Source organism: Pimephales promelas, chromosome 4 (assembly GCF_988280905.1).
Source record: "Pimephales promelas chromosome 4, fPimPro1.hap1.1, whole genome shotgun sequence".
Classification (NCBI taxonomy): domain Eukaryota; kingdom Metazoa; phylum Chordata; class Actinopteri; order Cypriniformes; family Leuciscidae; genus Pimephales; species Pimephales promelas.
Window position 1 is genome coordinate 10,891,162 of NC_142772.1, and position 15,445 is coordinate 10,906,606.

The following is a 15,445-nucleotide window of genomic DNA, read 5'->3' on the forward strand; positions in this document are numbered from 1 at the left end:
TCTTTATGAAAATATTTTTTTGGCGTGCCAAAATTCTCAATTTGATCTTCAACAGTTAGGAAATTTAAGGTATCTTACTGGTGATTTATTATATTTTGTGTAAGTGTTGTCAGCATGCCATTTGATTTAAAATGTTTCCTCACAAATTATTAAATAATGTATTAATTATATTTGGAAACATATAAACACAGCTTGATAAGTGATTACCAAGGACCATCAACCATTGCATTCCTTTTGAACGTCATGTTACTGTATCTTCTTTCACAGCATTCTCTGATGTCTGTAAACACAGATAATATTACCAATGCTCGAAGTGGGCCGGTAGACACTTCTACATTTTAATCGGTAGTGTATCCTCATTTTGTCTTGCGTACCAGCCCTTCTTACTTGTTGCCGGTACTCTGACCGCCCACACCGCATTACCCCTACGTGATTTTAACCCAGGGGGACCACCCCTAACCAAGAACCTCCAAACATGTTCAAAACCTATATGTACTCTATGATCTTGCCATTACTTTTTAGTTGGCCACTTGAAATCACATGGAATCAAAAAAAAATACCTTCAGGGTGTAAAGGGTTAACAGTGACCATCAACAGAGAGCTGGCATATCACTTACATAAAACTTGGATGATTGGGATCAGTGTCGGCCAATCAGGAGTACAACAAATCTGTAGTCTTCTATCGGCTGCAGTGATGCAGTCAAAGTCCTGGTCTGAACATCCCTATTTCATAGCATAGTTAAAAGGTCATTTCTTTCTAGTCTTTAAGGGCATATTTTCCTTCTAAATGGTTTATATCAGAGATGTTCAAACTATATATTTAATGAAATATAGTTAATATAATATAGTGCAACATTATTTTTTTTCCATGGCCCTAAGTCAAGTTAGTTTTTATTATTATTATTATTATTATTTTTATTTGGCCCATTGTAGCACTTAACTGTCACCATCCCACAGGTGGGACGTTTGCCACTATATTTTTAAAACAATAATATCTTCGTAAATACCTTAAATAATATTGACAAACTATATATCATTTGAAAGCTTACAATCTCTGGTTTCCATATTTGGTGACTGATTTTCAAAATATATTACAGAGGAGCCATAATTTATCAATATGCAACAAGAATATTTTCATACTCATAAGGCGTGTTCAGACCTTTATTTTAAAATAGCAGTAAACATGAAAAATCATGAAAAAATGGTAGATACCTCAGTTTGTTTTCATGCCAAAAGTTCAAAAGATAGAATCCATTCAATTATTTTGGAAAAAAGCTCTGAAAAGTTTGAAATATCAAGAAAAAAATAAATAAATTTACCATTTGTGACGTGGCAGCTAGCTATGACTTACATGCGTGTTCTTTGTATGTGTTTCTTAGAGGTTCAATTCATTTCAAAATCTGCCAAACTTCCCATACTGCTTCTGAATAGGATCTCTACTTCAGAAATTGTATGAAAATTGTGAAAATAATGGTTCATATCACTCAAAACACGAATGGAAATGCAGGCGCCCTTATATGGGCAGTAATGGAGTCTGATTGTGCCCTAGTGAAAAAGTTGGGTACTGCGCTCAAACAAAATCTTACTGAAAGCTCATTTTTTGAGATATCAACCTAAAATTTGAAACACAACTTGTTCAGATTTTTGGCTTTGATCTTTCTGCCGTTTTAGAGTAGCCCAGGTTTTGAAAATATATATTTTATGTAAAATATGAATAATTAATATTTTTACATTGTACATTTCCATAAACTCAAACTTCTATAACTTTTTTTCTGTTTCACTTTCTTAATTTATTTCACTTCTACAAAAATCTGCCAAATGTCTTCTTTAAAACAAGACCAATCATACATCTATATTCCAAAGCATTTTTGAATTACAACCATTTAAGTTCGAAATGTGCATTTTCATCTATATTCAAAAAAAGGGGGGGGGGGGGTGACAGTTAAAATTAAAAACATTATTATTTTTTTATCAATATCATGTAATTCATTTCATTTAAAATTGATTGATAGCCCTAGTATTAGCCCTGACTGCCCTGATTATAGATCAGACCCATGGTAATGCATAAAGACACTAGCATTAAGGCTTTTAAATATCCCCTGAACATGTTCATTATACATTTCAAACTGTTTTATACTTTTATCAGTAACGTTTGGAGTGGAGATGATAATGGTCCATATAACGTCTAGCTATAATATGATTAAACGGGTATTTGGTGTGGGTGTATGTTTTGTCTGTTTGTGTAATAGGTCAGAGATTTGATTTCCTATATTTAGAAACCATGACAGTTGGCTTTTTTTTATAGTGATCCTGATGACTGTGTCTGGTGTCAGTTGACCTGTCAGATGTATGTGAAGATACAAATGAGAGAGAGAGAGAGAGAGAGAGAGAGAGAGAGAGAGAACAATCACAATCTTGATTGAAAAAGTTTAAATGTCAGACTGAACAATCTTCATCAAGCATTCTGTGTGAATTTTTTCACAAGAAAAGTAATATATTATAAGGGGACTGAAAGAGCACTGTATGGGTTGATGCCCAAAGTGGAACAGACGCTTGTGGGCTATCTATCCCCTAAGATGTCAGGTCAACAGTTCAGGACGGTATGTGTCTACTCTGCATACAATGTCGCTGTTGCCAATGTACCAGGACAACCTGCATTGAGACCTTGATGAAGGGGTGGGACTGGCCGAAACCAAGCGGCAGCGTTCCAGCTCTACCTCCCTCATTAAGCTCAGGTCTCGGGGGCTGCTTGCCGGTAGCAGCCCCGGCCGCTAAAGGGCATATTGCAGGTTAGAGGACCCAACGAGTCAATGCATAGAAAAACAATGTAGGAACTAGATTTTCTTTAAAATATATGTATAAACACGCTACAGAAGCTTCTGCAGTCGTTTTTGTGAGAAAATTTTACTTCCGCGTCTGAAAATGGGCGTGGCGGGCGTGACGCAATGAGCGGGAGAGCGGTCGATTCACACAACAGGAAAACAATGGATCGCATGACATTTCGGACGCTGAGGAAATACTCGTATGACGGATCAAGCCATAAAGTTATGAGCCTGCTATGCTAAAGAGATCAGGGACAGGCCAGGATAATGTCAGACAGAATGGTCAGAGAAAAATTGAGCTGTGTTGTGAGGAGAACCAGTGGAGAACAGGACAGGTGTCTTTAGGTGAGAGACGTGCTTATAGATATACACGTTCGCTAACGATACACTGTGCTCACAATATTGTACAGATTCTATAACAGGCCAGCAGACATTAGTATGTTTAGGGTAGATTTATATACTATTAAATGTATAAAAACTTTACTTGAGTATATTTCTATACTAAAAGCATAGCCTATACTCGGGTAAATTTTTAATACATATTTTTCACCTTGGTTATAACATAAACAGAACATTAAAGGTTTGAGTATTTAAACAACCAATTTTGTTTTTCAATTACAAGTTTTATTTAGGGCATGACATGACTAGTTACCTATATAACACTATTTGATGCCATTGGTAGTATACGACGATCAATATTCTTGCTTCGGCATAACGTTACCATGTTGAACTCCATCATATCGCCGGGATGCTAATCATTTGATCTGAAGTGAACGCTACACACGACCGCGTTTCCCGAGCCGATGCAGAAGAGAAATCCCGTCTCTTCACCTGCTCAACCCGCACCAGGATGAAAGAAAGCCTATAGCACCGTCCCTTTTCTTGTAATGTAAACTTGTGGACTCAACCTTGAAGTCCTGACAGGCTGGAGTTTTTGCAATCTCCACAAACACAATAATTTACCATGACGATGATAAATTAAAATGCAAAAACTAACGATAGCACACTGACTGACGAGCGCTCTCACTGAACACCAGCCTGCTCTCACTGAGCCGAGGCTGCGGCTCCCTGCTATGACGTCAAATGACGCGATGTTGAAAAAAAAGCCGTTTTTACTAGCAGTCCAAGAAACGCTCACTTTATCTTCTAAATTAGTGTCCTTATGTTGTTTTAAAACATTTTAAATCCTGCATTAACTTTTCATATGGTATTTTCATACAAGGTTATCTATAAATTTCGATTTTTTTTTTTACCTGCAATATGCTCTTTAAACAGCTCATATAAAACACTTCAAAAAGAGAGGGAAGACCTGAGGCAGGGATGGAAATTAGCACCTGCCACCAGCCAAATGTGGGTGATTTTGTGTTGTGGCGGGTAAACTCACTTCACCTACCCGCCACCGTGGCGGTTAAATAAAAATAGCATACTGTTTCACCTGGACAGCGGACACTTTTAGAGGAGGCACACCTTCAACACCCACGCGCTTCTTCCGTCGAGGCTCGATGAGGGAAGAAAACTTGGTAGCGCGAGAGGCGGTTTGCCGTCCAAAGGGAGAGCTAGCCGCGAGCGCAGGGTTGTCAACTCTCACGCATCGAGCGTGAGACTCACGGCTATTTTCACGCTCTCATGCCACACCCCCGATTTCTCACGCTAAAGTGTCAAGCCGTCGGTAAAATGCTTGAAAGATGAGTTTATCTATATAGATCCACCAGTTGAGCCACTCGTGATCGACTAGTTTTACCGCAAATTAGTTAAAATATCCTCTTATCTAGAGTGAATGTCCATGCGAGACAGATGTTGAGCTCCTAACGGCGCGGACGCAAAGCCAGGACTCGAGCCAAAGCACATTCCTCTCTGCACTTAAGCGTTCTGTAATCACTCCGCTGTCTTCCACTACGGGTTTTCCAGTCTCACTCACAGAAAAAACTGCTCCGTGTTCAATCGATTTTAAAAGATAATCCTAAGTTTTATTTTTTATATATCACACTATCTGAATTTATAATGCTATGGCTTGGAAAGTATTCTACACGTTTGATGAATTTTCCATTTTTTTGTTTAATCTGCCCTACTAATTTAATGAAATGTATATCAGTTCATGGTTTGTGTGTGTATAAGAGATACAGAGAAAATGTCAGTATTTCATTGAGACTTAAGATTAAATAAACTGGTTAAGTATTGTACGTAAATCTTGTAGTATTAATTTTCACATGCAGTTACACATTGTCGGTTAAAAACAAGAAAGTGGCTGGTAAAAACATTGAGTGGCTGGTAGATTTTGAGATTTTGACAAAGTTAGTTTCCATCCCTGATCTGAGGACCGTCATTCTTGCAAAGAAGACTTCTTCAAAGTCCTTACACCTCATTATTCAGTGCCAGTGTCTCCTCTGTGCCCTCGGGGGACCGTTCTTCCAACCAAAATCATATTTTGTGGCAAATTATTTGATATGATGGCTGTCTTTCTAGCATTGAACACTCTCTCCCGGACCTACAGGGCGTGCTTGTCTAGACAGACAACACATTGGTGTTTTCCTACATAAATCATCAGGAGAGCCTGCGTTCATGCCCACTTAACAAACTGACACACTCGTTCCTCCTGTGGGCTCTGGATAAGCTGCTGCCTTGAGGGCAATCTACATCCCTGGGCATCAAAACCAGGAGACAGACATCCTGTTGAGGCAGGGGCTGAGGCCTGGGGGATAAAGGCTCCACCACGAGGTGGTGAAGCAGATATGCAGGGAGTTTGACTATGGAGAGGAGAAGTCCAGGAAGTGACACTCTGTCTGCTCTTGTTCTCCCTCATGTATCCAGCTCCCCTGGGGGCCTGTGGCTACTTCTGTACAGTTTTCCCTCAATTGCACTACTCTCTGGAGTTCTGGAGGGACTCTGTCGGGACTGGGCCCATCTTGCTAGTAACCCGTTCTGATCGGCCCGAGTGTGGTTCTCTTACTTTGTCTCTTCTCGATGGCTTTCCTTGGGAGATTACGATGAGGAAGGACCTACTGTTTCGGGCAAGGGGCTTAATCCTTCACCCCTGACCAGAGTTGTGGAAGCTGTGGGTTTGGCCTTTGAGGGGGTTGACTGAGGTTGTTGAAACCGTACTTCACTCCAGAGCTCCCGTCCCTGTCAGTTCCTCTGTCGTGCTAAGTGTTTGTACCAGGGATAGTGAAAACATTCTTGCACCCGAGACCGGGTTATGTGCTTAAGGTGCCTACCAATGTCCCATCGCCTATACAGTAGGTAGTCAACAAAATGCCTATTACCACTTAGAATGCAGCACTACCTAAATACAGCCCTTTCACATGTTACACTCGTTTGTGAAATCACCACCAGGTGGTGCAAAGAGACGGTTTGCAAGATTGTTCAGTATGTTTTTACTTTTAAATTAAGATAAAGCTGTAGTTAGAATCATGAACCCCTCATAAATTTCTACTTGCTAATTTTTTTTTAATTGTTATTGGGAGGTGTGCTGTTGTCACTCTAGAGAGCATTTGATTAGACACAAATTTGTGCAGGACATGTTTTCTGTTTCAACATTTTAGGCTTGTCAAACTTTTTCCCCACTCCACCGCACTTGCACCCTCTATTTTCACTGTTGTTTTTAAAGGAACACGCCGACTTTTGGGGACTTTAGCTTATTCACCGTATCCCCTGGAGTTAGGTAAGTCCATGCATAGCTTCTTCATCTCCGTGTGTGCTGTAACTCCCACCGCTAGCATAGCTTAGCACAAAGACTGGATGTAAATGGCTCCAGCTAGCATACTAATCCCAATAAGTGACAAAATAATACAAACATTTTCCTATTTACATGTTGTGATTAGGATACGTGAATGAATGGAGGTTGGAGCAGGCTTCACTCAATGGTTACACTTATTTATTTTAAGAGTACTGGCCTATTTAAGAGTACTGGCCTAATAATTAGACTACATACGTATATGGAAGAAAGAGGCCGCACTTTGCATAGACAGTTTATTTTACACAAACACGTTTCGGCGCTTGCCTTAGAAGGCACCTTTGTCACTTATTGGGAAACGTGTTTGTGTAAAATAAACTGTCTATGCAAAGTGCGGCCTCTTTCTTCCATATGTGATTAGGATACGGCCATCCCATCAATAGCACAGACAGGACAAAAAGTGGATCACCTGCCGCTGCGGTAAGTATTCCGTTATGTTTTTAGATGACTAGCCTACTGTAACAGTGCCATTAGCCAGATCTAATATAACGTTAGTGACACTATTATATGAATAGGGTGGTCAGTACTTGCAGTTGTTCCCGGTCATCATGTATCCCCTGTAAGGCACCATTCACATATACAGTAGCGCCTAAAACGTGTAGAAAACGCTAGTTGCACCGCATTCTCGCCGCGTTGCTTCCAATATGAGCGTGCATACCACATTTGAAATAACGAAATTGAGCGCGCAAGATGCGATATGTGAGCAGGCCCAAATGTTAGTATTGTTTTGTCACGAACGCGCTCTATTGCCCCAATATGAGTGGAGCTAGAGGTAAACACGGGCCTGTAGCCTTCACCTTCCTAATGAATCGGATTTTACCCTTGTACGGGTAGGCTACTGTCTGTGGGGTCATTGTGCAAAAACAATTTGCCTTGTTGTGCTATTACTTTTCCCTTATTCTAGCCCATTAAAATACAACATTACTGTGCTGTTGAATACATTTGGTTCATCTGTAATAAATTGCATTTAAAATATATTGATTCCTGTAATAATAATTCTTTTTTTCGTGTTCTGTGATATTTATTAATCAGGATGTGTTTTTGGTTGGAATTCTATGAAACATCATGGTATTAATTGGTCTCCACTGTTTATTGTCACAGCTCTTTACAATACAGCGAACACTCATGATTGTAAACTATGCTTTTACTATCTAGTAATTGCTGACTATTACTCCAACTCTGAACGAACTTTCTGTTGCTCATCACGGTGCGTCTCAGGTGCTATGGTAATCACTCCACCCAAGTAGCAGTGTTTCACCTTCTGAGAATATAGTAGTTCCCAATATTTATACGGTTAAAAGATGGCTGTGTCTCGTATGATCTTGTTATTTGTGACTATACAAATCACAACATGTAAATATGAAAATGTTTGCATTATTTTGTCACTTATTGGGATTAGGATGCTAGCTGGAGCCATTTACATCCAGTCTTTGTGCTAAGCTAGGCTAGCGGTGGGTGCGTCAGACAGAGTTACAGCACGCACAGAGATGAAAAAGGTATGCATCGACTTATCTAACTCTGGGACATACGGTGAATAAGCTAAGGTCCCAAAAAGTCGGCGTGTTCCTTTAAAACATCTATTCATATTAGAAAATAATAGTATATATAGATAATAATAGAAAATAATAGTGATAGTGTAGTGACGCTCCTGCTTTGCATCAGTTACACTCTCATGGTTGGATGTATGTGATAGATATTCAATGCGTCAACCTGTCAGAAACAAATTAGAAGAAAAAAACATGTCAATGAATTTTATCTGCCTTTTGCATTTGTGATTTATGGCCTGTCGGTTATGACGGCGGCACAGGCATTGTGTGATAAATGTGCTGCTACGGTTGTCTGTTTGTTTCTGAGAGGGAGTGAGTCAATGCAGTGGTCATGTGACTGGGCTCGATCAACAGTGGGGTGGAGTGAAGTGGTGGATGGGGAGGTTATAACACTCAGGTCATGCTCTACAGATGTGTTTACTGAATTTTAATGAGAGGTGAGTCAACCGTCAAGGCTTTGGTGTTGTTATTTGTAGTTAAAAAAAAAAAAAAGTAGAATTTATAAATGTTTAAAAAATATAATATAAAATACGATTAATTAAATGATTGCTGTTAAATTTTTAAAAAAATAAATAAAATAAAAATAAAAAAGCAAACCATGACCTATTTAGATTTTGAGGGTCTTGTGAAACTTAATTACTGCCAGTGTTATTTTGTAATATTTTATATACTATTATAGTATTTATTAATATTTTTTTCATTGCTTTAGATATCATTCTAATCTACACAACGTGTGTTATTGTGTGATGTATGATGGCAGTTTGGAAAAGAAAGGGTTACTGCAATTAATAAATGTAAATAGAGGGTAATAAGTGAAGTGTGACCTGTTAAATCCCAATGATGCAGTCCCAGTGGCCTCAGCTGATTGCTTCATTCCCTTCACACGCATGCACACACTGAGCCTTTAAAATTCATTTAAATCTAAAAGATTCAACCTATTTTTGAGATGAGTATATGCCTGTTTGCTTCAGATAAATAACTAATCCAGTTTCTAAGCATGAATGAGTTTAGCCTAATTTGGCAGAACCACAGCTGGTGTTTAACTGGGTTATGTCCTTACGTCCCACTTACCAGTTCCCTGCTACTTGATCTTTGATGTGAAGTTCACTATCATCTGCAGTTGTATATTTTCATTAGTCTGCCAACCTTGGTCAATTAATTTACTTTTCCTAATATATATATATATATATAGATCTTTATTTATCTATGTTTTATAGTTCCAGGCATGCACACTTCTTAGAGCTCAAGTACGTATTTAAATTATGAATAGACTGATGATGCATCAGTCAATAATTGATATTGGCCGATAAAAGCATTTTTTTCACTATCATCCATCAGCTGATTGTTTAAAAACAGCCGATGATGAGGGCCGATTATATCCTTTCATTCAAAAGGAGGTGGAAAAATGTGTCAGACTGGTCAAACTGCTCAAACGCTATGTGTGTGAGGAGAATTGTCCTTGTTGAATTCAGGCCAACTTAACGCATGTCTCATGTGTTTACCTCAGAAAAATTATCCAGAGTTCACAGTTTGTTAGTTAGCTATCAAAAACACTAGAGAGGAGCAATTTGTAATGAAGACAGTTGTTTCTGAAAACTACCATATGCAACTGCGCTGTATACAAAGATTTCAGTTTTTATTTGAGTGTAATTGTTATTTCTAAAAATAAATAGCATGTTGATGTTAATTGTATTCTCTAATATTACAGTATTGTTCCAAATGAGAGAGTTCCCAGTATAGTTTACAGCTTTAGTTGGGAGAGATACCCCCCACCCCCCATTAAGAATATCAAAGATATCATTAAAAATGTAAACAAAAATAAAAACAGAGAGGATTTTGCTGATTGGTTACATTAAGCTCAAAATTGCATTCAAGTGAATATAGCAAAAGTAAAAAAAAATGCGAATGCAAATCCATTAAATGCAGTCATGAGAGTGTACGTGAATAGAAAACAATGGGACTGCAGATTAATTAATCGCATTACTTTTGTTGGCACCCAACATGCTATGAAAGTACATTTCAAAGAAATGTGATGTATTTAAATGTGATGTTTCATTACCTGGCTAGTAATATATATATATTTTTTATGTTTGTTTATATTATCCCATTTATTATGTAGCAAGTGCCAGTTTTACGCCATGTCTTCGTCTTTTCAGCAATTGCGTACGTACCTGCTAGGGCTTTGAGTATATATGTCTTTCATTTTACTGTCTGCATATTGATGTTGCTAAGCAGAAGGACACGTGTGGATTCAGGTCTGATGTCTTTCTCGGCTTTATGAGTTTCATTAGCAGGTATTTAGCGGAACTCAGATTAAATTGCTTGTTAAGGCTTGAGCTCATTATAGCAACGGTCTCCAAGCACCTTTGTCCCCAGTGAAACTTGGTGCCTGGTACAGATTAGTGCAAAATTCTCCATGAACCAAGATTCTTTTCAAGGCGTTCTACTGTAGTACATTTAGGCTATTGTGTGGTTTTGCGTATTACCTTTTTATGTGTTTTGAATTCTACTTGCCTGTGAAAATCTCACCACCACAATGTGAGGATGCGGTTACTGGGGTGTTCTAGGTGGTTGACTTCCTGTCTGAAGTCTTTAAGGTGATTCTGAGTGGTTTTGCTATGTTGCCATGTGGTTGTCTGTGTTTTTTTTCAGTGGTGATGCTTAGATATCATCACTATGCAGTTGTAAATGTTGTCAGGGCGTTTCTGTTTATTTTTATTTTAGTACTTATATTTGATGTATTTCAGTGAATGAAAACTGTCATTGTTGACCGTTTTAGATTAACTATAACTATTTAGTCCACTGCTGCACATTTCCTAAGTTGTAGCTTACAAGTCTCTGTGATATCCTGTTCTCTAAATATAGCTCAAGTCCTTCCTTCATTTGTCTGTGGGATTTGGCCGTTTTATATTCCGACAGGTGAGGCCATAATTCTGATTACTTGGGGAAAGACAGCACCAGTCTTCTGAATAAGCACCATGATTTGTTATTATTCACAGATACCCAACAAAGAGAAATGATTATGTCTTGGTTTCTCTTTGAAGACATTTATGGCTTATCGTATAGAAGAACATTCACACAGTTTATGCTGCAGTGCAATTGGGGAGAACAGGCAACGTGAATGATGGTCAACAGCCGTGCTGCAGATAGGAAGTGCTGCATGTAGACTCCTCTGATTGTGCTTTGCTGACGTAAGGCTGCTTCTTTGGTGGAGGAGGGGCATGTAGGTCTGTTTAGTGCTGGTGCGTGAGCGACAGGGGAGGGGGAAAGGATTGTCGCCCAGCCTCCTTTGCCCTCCACAGGCAGTTGATGATCGCATCTGACAGCTCGGGTGGAAGTTGAACAGCTCAGAGCACTAGGTCCCCTGTACCTACTCTTCTGTGACTAGCTCTCAGCCGGTTTCTCTGCACCAGAGCCTGGCTTTGGCTCTTTGTCAGCGCATGGGGGTGCGGGCAGGCAGACGACGTGAATATATCATGTACACAATAGAGTGAACGTGCGCAGCGCGACCATGAAAGCCCAGCGGGAGAGACTGAGGATTCCAGGGTTGACATTGGAGTGAGTATTTTCCCTTCTCTCTCACATGTTTTCTGGCTGCGACGACGGCAGACTGTTTATCTGCAGTGTGTCTGTCGCTGTAGTGGTGACAGCAGATCTGAGCAGTGCAGCATTACCACAGTAGCAGCGTCTGCAGCATGTGTTGAAGGGTAAATATAGGCTTGCCAGCTTGTGTAGTGTCCCTTTGCGATGGCTTTGCATGTAATTTTGATTGCAGAGGCTCATGTTTGGATAAAGGATGATGATGCTAGATCAATATTGGATCATCTTCTAGTCATGGCTTGTCAGACTTGAGAAAGGCGCAGCTGCTGCCTTTTTGTTTGGCTATGCTCATATCTGCGTATTTATAGTTTTCTTTTTTTTTTCTCCGTCACTTATTTGTATCATGTGGCTGAAGGCCTAATTGTCTTTCAACCTGTTAGCAGGTCAAAGACGCCACAGTACTGTTGCGACATAACATAAACAGTTATCTCGTCATATTAAATCGAAGATGAGACGCCTTTGTTTTTGTTTACAGGGGTCGCAGCAGATGCATGTTTGCGGCTATGATCAGGTGTTGCATCATGGCTTCTGTTGCTAAGGATACAGATACATGCGTATCTCCTGGACATGTCAGCTCAGCAATTTTTCTTAACATGTTTTGTTTCTCAATGAAGGGGTCTTCGTAACGCTTGATAGAAGAAAGATGCTTGTAGATTAACTATGGTGATTTTTATTTTTACCGATGTTAATTTAAATGTGCGCATGTGGCCAGTCTGTATATCAACAAGTGTACAATCCAAAACCATTTCATTCTTAGGCAATGGAATGTAATGGACCAATGTTGTGGTAACCCTTTTTGCAACATAACATTTTACTGAAAAAAAACCTTTAACAGTCATGCATGGCGCTGCTCTGTGGTTAATGCATGCAAGCTTGTGTCTCTGCATATAAATAAGCTCTCAACTTCAAAGGCTGCAGCCTGAGAGAGACTGTTCTTGTTCATGATGAACATTCACAAAACTCAATTTGACTTCCAGCCTCACTCCACGAAGCTTGAGCCCAACTCCCACAAGCCCTTGCAGCCCATGCAGCCCGCTGCACGCGTTTCATTTTTGGAGGTAAGCGCGTGCTTCTTTCACATAGCCATTTTGTTTTGAGGCTTAATGTGTTCAAGGCTCTGTGTTCTGCCCCTGAAAATGAAAATGAAAGCATGGAGTTCAGCGATCAAAACTGCACAGGGTCTCCATTCATTTATCTCTTTTGAGTTTTATTATTTTTTTACATTCAATGCCTTTGATTTGGGATTTCATTTTCTAAAACTGTAGGGAATAGCATTGTTCCTTGTGCTTATATAACGTTCTTAGTGTCACCCCCTTCCTCCAGTCTTTTTGGTGATTTTCTCATTCACCCTCTTTTATGTGATAAATAGGATTTGCTGCTTTGGACATTGAATATTTTGTTGGAAAGAGCTCTGCACCATTTTTGTGGAAACCGTTACTAGGTCATTCAAATTCTAAAAATGAAGAACTGTGGCGGTGAATTCTTTTTAACCACTAAGACAAAGGAAGCATACACTCACTTTTTGAAAGACTTTTTGAATAGCACTAATAATTGGTTTTTGCAGGCTTGACAACACAAACCAATAGGCCTATCTCCGGAACATGGAGAAGGGTTCCAGAACTTCAGGTCAACAGTATTTCTCGACAAGGATTTATATTATCAGCCATAATGTCTAAACCATCCGAGGTAGACTGACCACGAGCTATGAGGTTGTGAAACGAAGGTTTTTGCTCCTGTAGAAGCTATACGTTCGTATGAAATCAACCTTGTTTTAAGAAAAACACGTTTTATCTGCAAGCTTAATGAAAACAAAACTACACTACCCACAATCCTAAGCGTAGCAGCAATGTCTGCTGATTGGTCCAACTTGCGGTTACCATAGAAACGTTTACATTACTGGCGAACAGCTAGAGTGGCAGGCTATACCCGCAGCTGTTGTAGTGTACCGGGTTGCTCTGCATCATGACGTAGACCGATATACCTCAGCTTTCACGCTTTCCCAAAGGATGAACACTCTGCAAGTCTTGGGTTAGGTTAATAAGGAGGCATGAGGGGCCTTCTTTTAATATTCTCTGGGGCAGCACTTTCGTTTGCAGTTTGAATTTTGAAAAGGAGAGCATATACGTCTAAGAAAGTGGTCGGAATAGACTTAAAGCCAATACTATAATACCAACCCAGTTTCCCTGAAATAACTGGGGGGATAATCAGCCCAGTCGTCGGTCAGTCTTTGACCGCGTTACTCAGGTTGCTGACAGATTTGGTCCAGCGGTATCTATTGGACTCTGCCATCGTACAAAGCTAACTGGAAGAGCCGTATCCCTACTAAAAGATGTACGGTGTTTTTTTTCTTTTGTGACATTGGCCTATTAGAACAGTTTTAAAGGTTAGAATACATTTCATGAAGAGTTTCCACAAGACACATTAATGTGACTTAAAAAAATTGAATAGGGCTAATTTAATTTAATATATTATAATATAATATATTACAATTTGGGAGTGCACAATTAATTGCAATGAAACCGCACGCGATTTGTGAAAGGCTGGAATTATTTTCTGCGCAACTTGTCAGTGTAGTGCGGCTGATCGGTAGTAAATGCTGCTACACCTGAAATCCAGAGGGCGTCTCAGGCAGACACGCCAGATATCCCTCACTTAAGTACCATAACGCGCATCATTCCAGTAAATCCATATCGGTGTAGCTAAACATGACTTATAAACTCACAACTGCCTTATTCTGTTTAAGAAACCACATCTTCTCACAGAAGGATGCTCAACTGTCGTTATGAAGTGAGTTTGTAGTAAAAGCATGTTATTAAGTGTTGTCTTTTCTTGGACAAGAGGTTCATAAATGCTTCTCATGTTTGGAAAGATGTTTGACGCGTGTTGCTTTTTCAAATGGATGTTATAAGTGAATCAAACTCACAGTGCTTTCAGGTGGAGCAGCGTTTACAGAGCCGTACATCAATGACCAGCTGCGTGATTTCAAAATCGCGCTAAGTCAAATTGGTTTAGGTGCGATTACATGGAAACTGCAATTAATTGTTAGTTTGTGCTTTATGAACATGCAGTGGAACTCTGATTTTGTGAGTATGTCAAAGTGAATATCACAGACCCTCTTTTTGAAATCTGATCACCAATGGTAATCAGGGGTGCCGTAAGATAACCAGAGTTCCTTGAGCATTGCGGCAGCCCCCCTACCCCAGATAAATATATATATATATATATTTGAGCTTACTGCCAATTATTTGTATCAATTTATTTTGTCAATACGCCGTTTAACATTTAAAAACACTGTGTTTATGCCGAGTAATATTATGAGTCAAATCTAGGTGATTCTGCAAAATCAATCTTTGCCAGTTGGTGGCTCTTATGGACAGCAGATGGCGGGTACATAAACAAAGTGTTATATATAGTGTTATAACACTAGCAACGATACATAGTAAAAGTACATACTCACCTAAAGGATTATTAGTAACACAATATGTGTGTTGTGGCTTCACAAATGGTTTGCTGCATACCTCGGTTGTAACGAGTGGTTATTTCAGTCAAAGTTGCTCTTCTGTCAGCTTGAATTAGTCGGCCCATTCTCCTCTCACCTCTAGCATCAACAAGGCATTTTCGCCCCCAGGACTGCCGCATACTGGATATTTTTCCCTTTTAACACCGTTCATTGTAAACCCTAGAAATAGTTGTGCGTGAAAATCCCAGTAACTGAGCAGATTATGAAATACTCAGAGCGGCCCATC

The 15,445-nt window shown here is 39.4% G+C and overlaps 1 protein-coding gene across 15 annotated transcripts in view; it reads left to right on the top strand.

The window, feature by feature from the left end:
- mast4 (microtubule associated serine/threonine kinase family member 4) overlaps positions 1-15,445 on the top strand; it is a 200,744-nt gene that overhangs the window by 123,568 nt on the left and 61,731 nt on the right. For 2 of the 15 annotated variants that reach the window (XM_089129959.1, XM_089129960.1), the window contains exon 5: positions 12,677-12,757. The exons of 10 other annotated variants lie outside the window; for them this stretch is intronic. In XM_089129959.1, the coding sequence (XP_088986085.1) occupies positions 12,677-12,757 (81 nt within the window). Of the gene's footprint in view, positions 1-11,326; positions 11,658-12,676; positions 12,758-15,445 lie in introns of those variants that run through there. 3 more of the 15 variants (XM_089129955.1, XM_089129956.1, XM_089129958.1) reach the window with 3 other exon arrangements.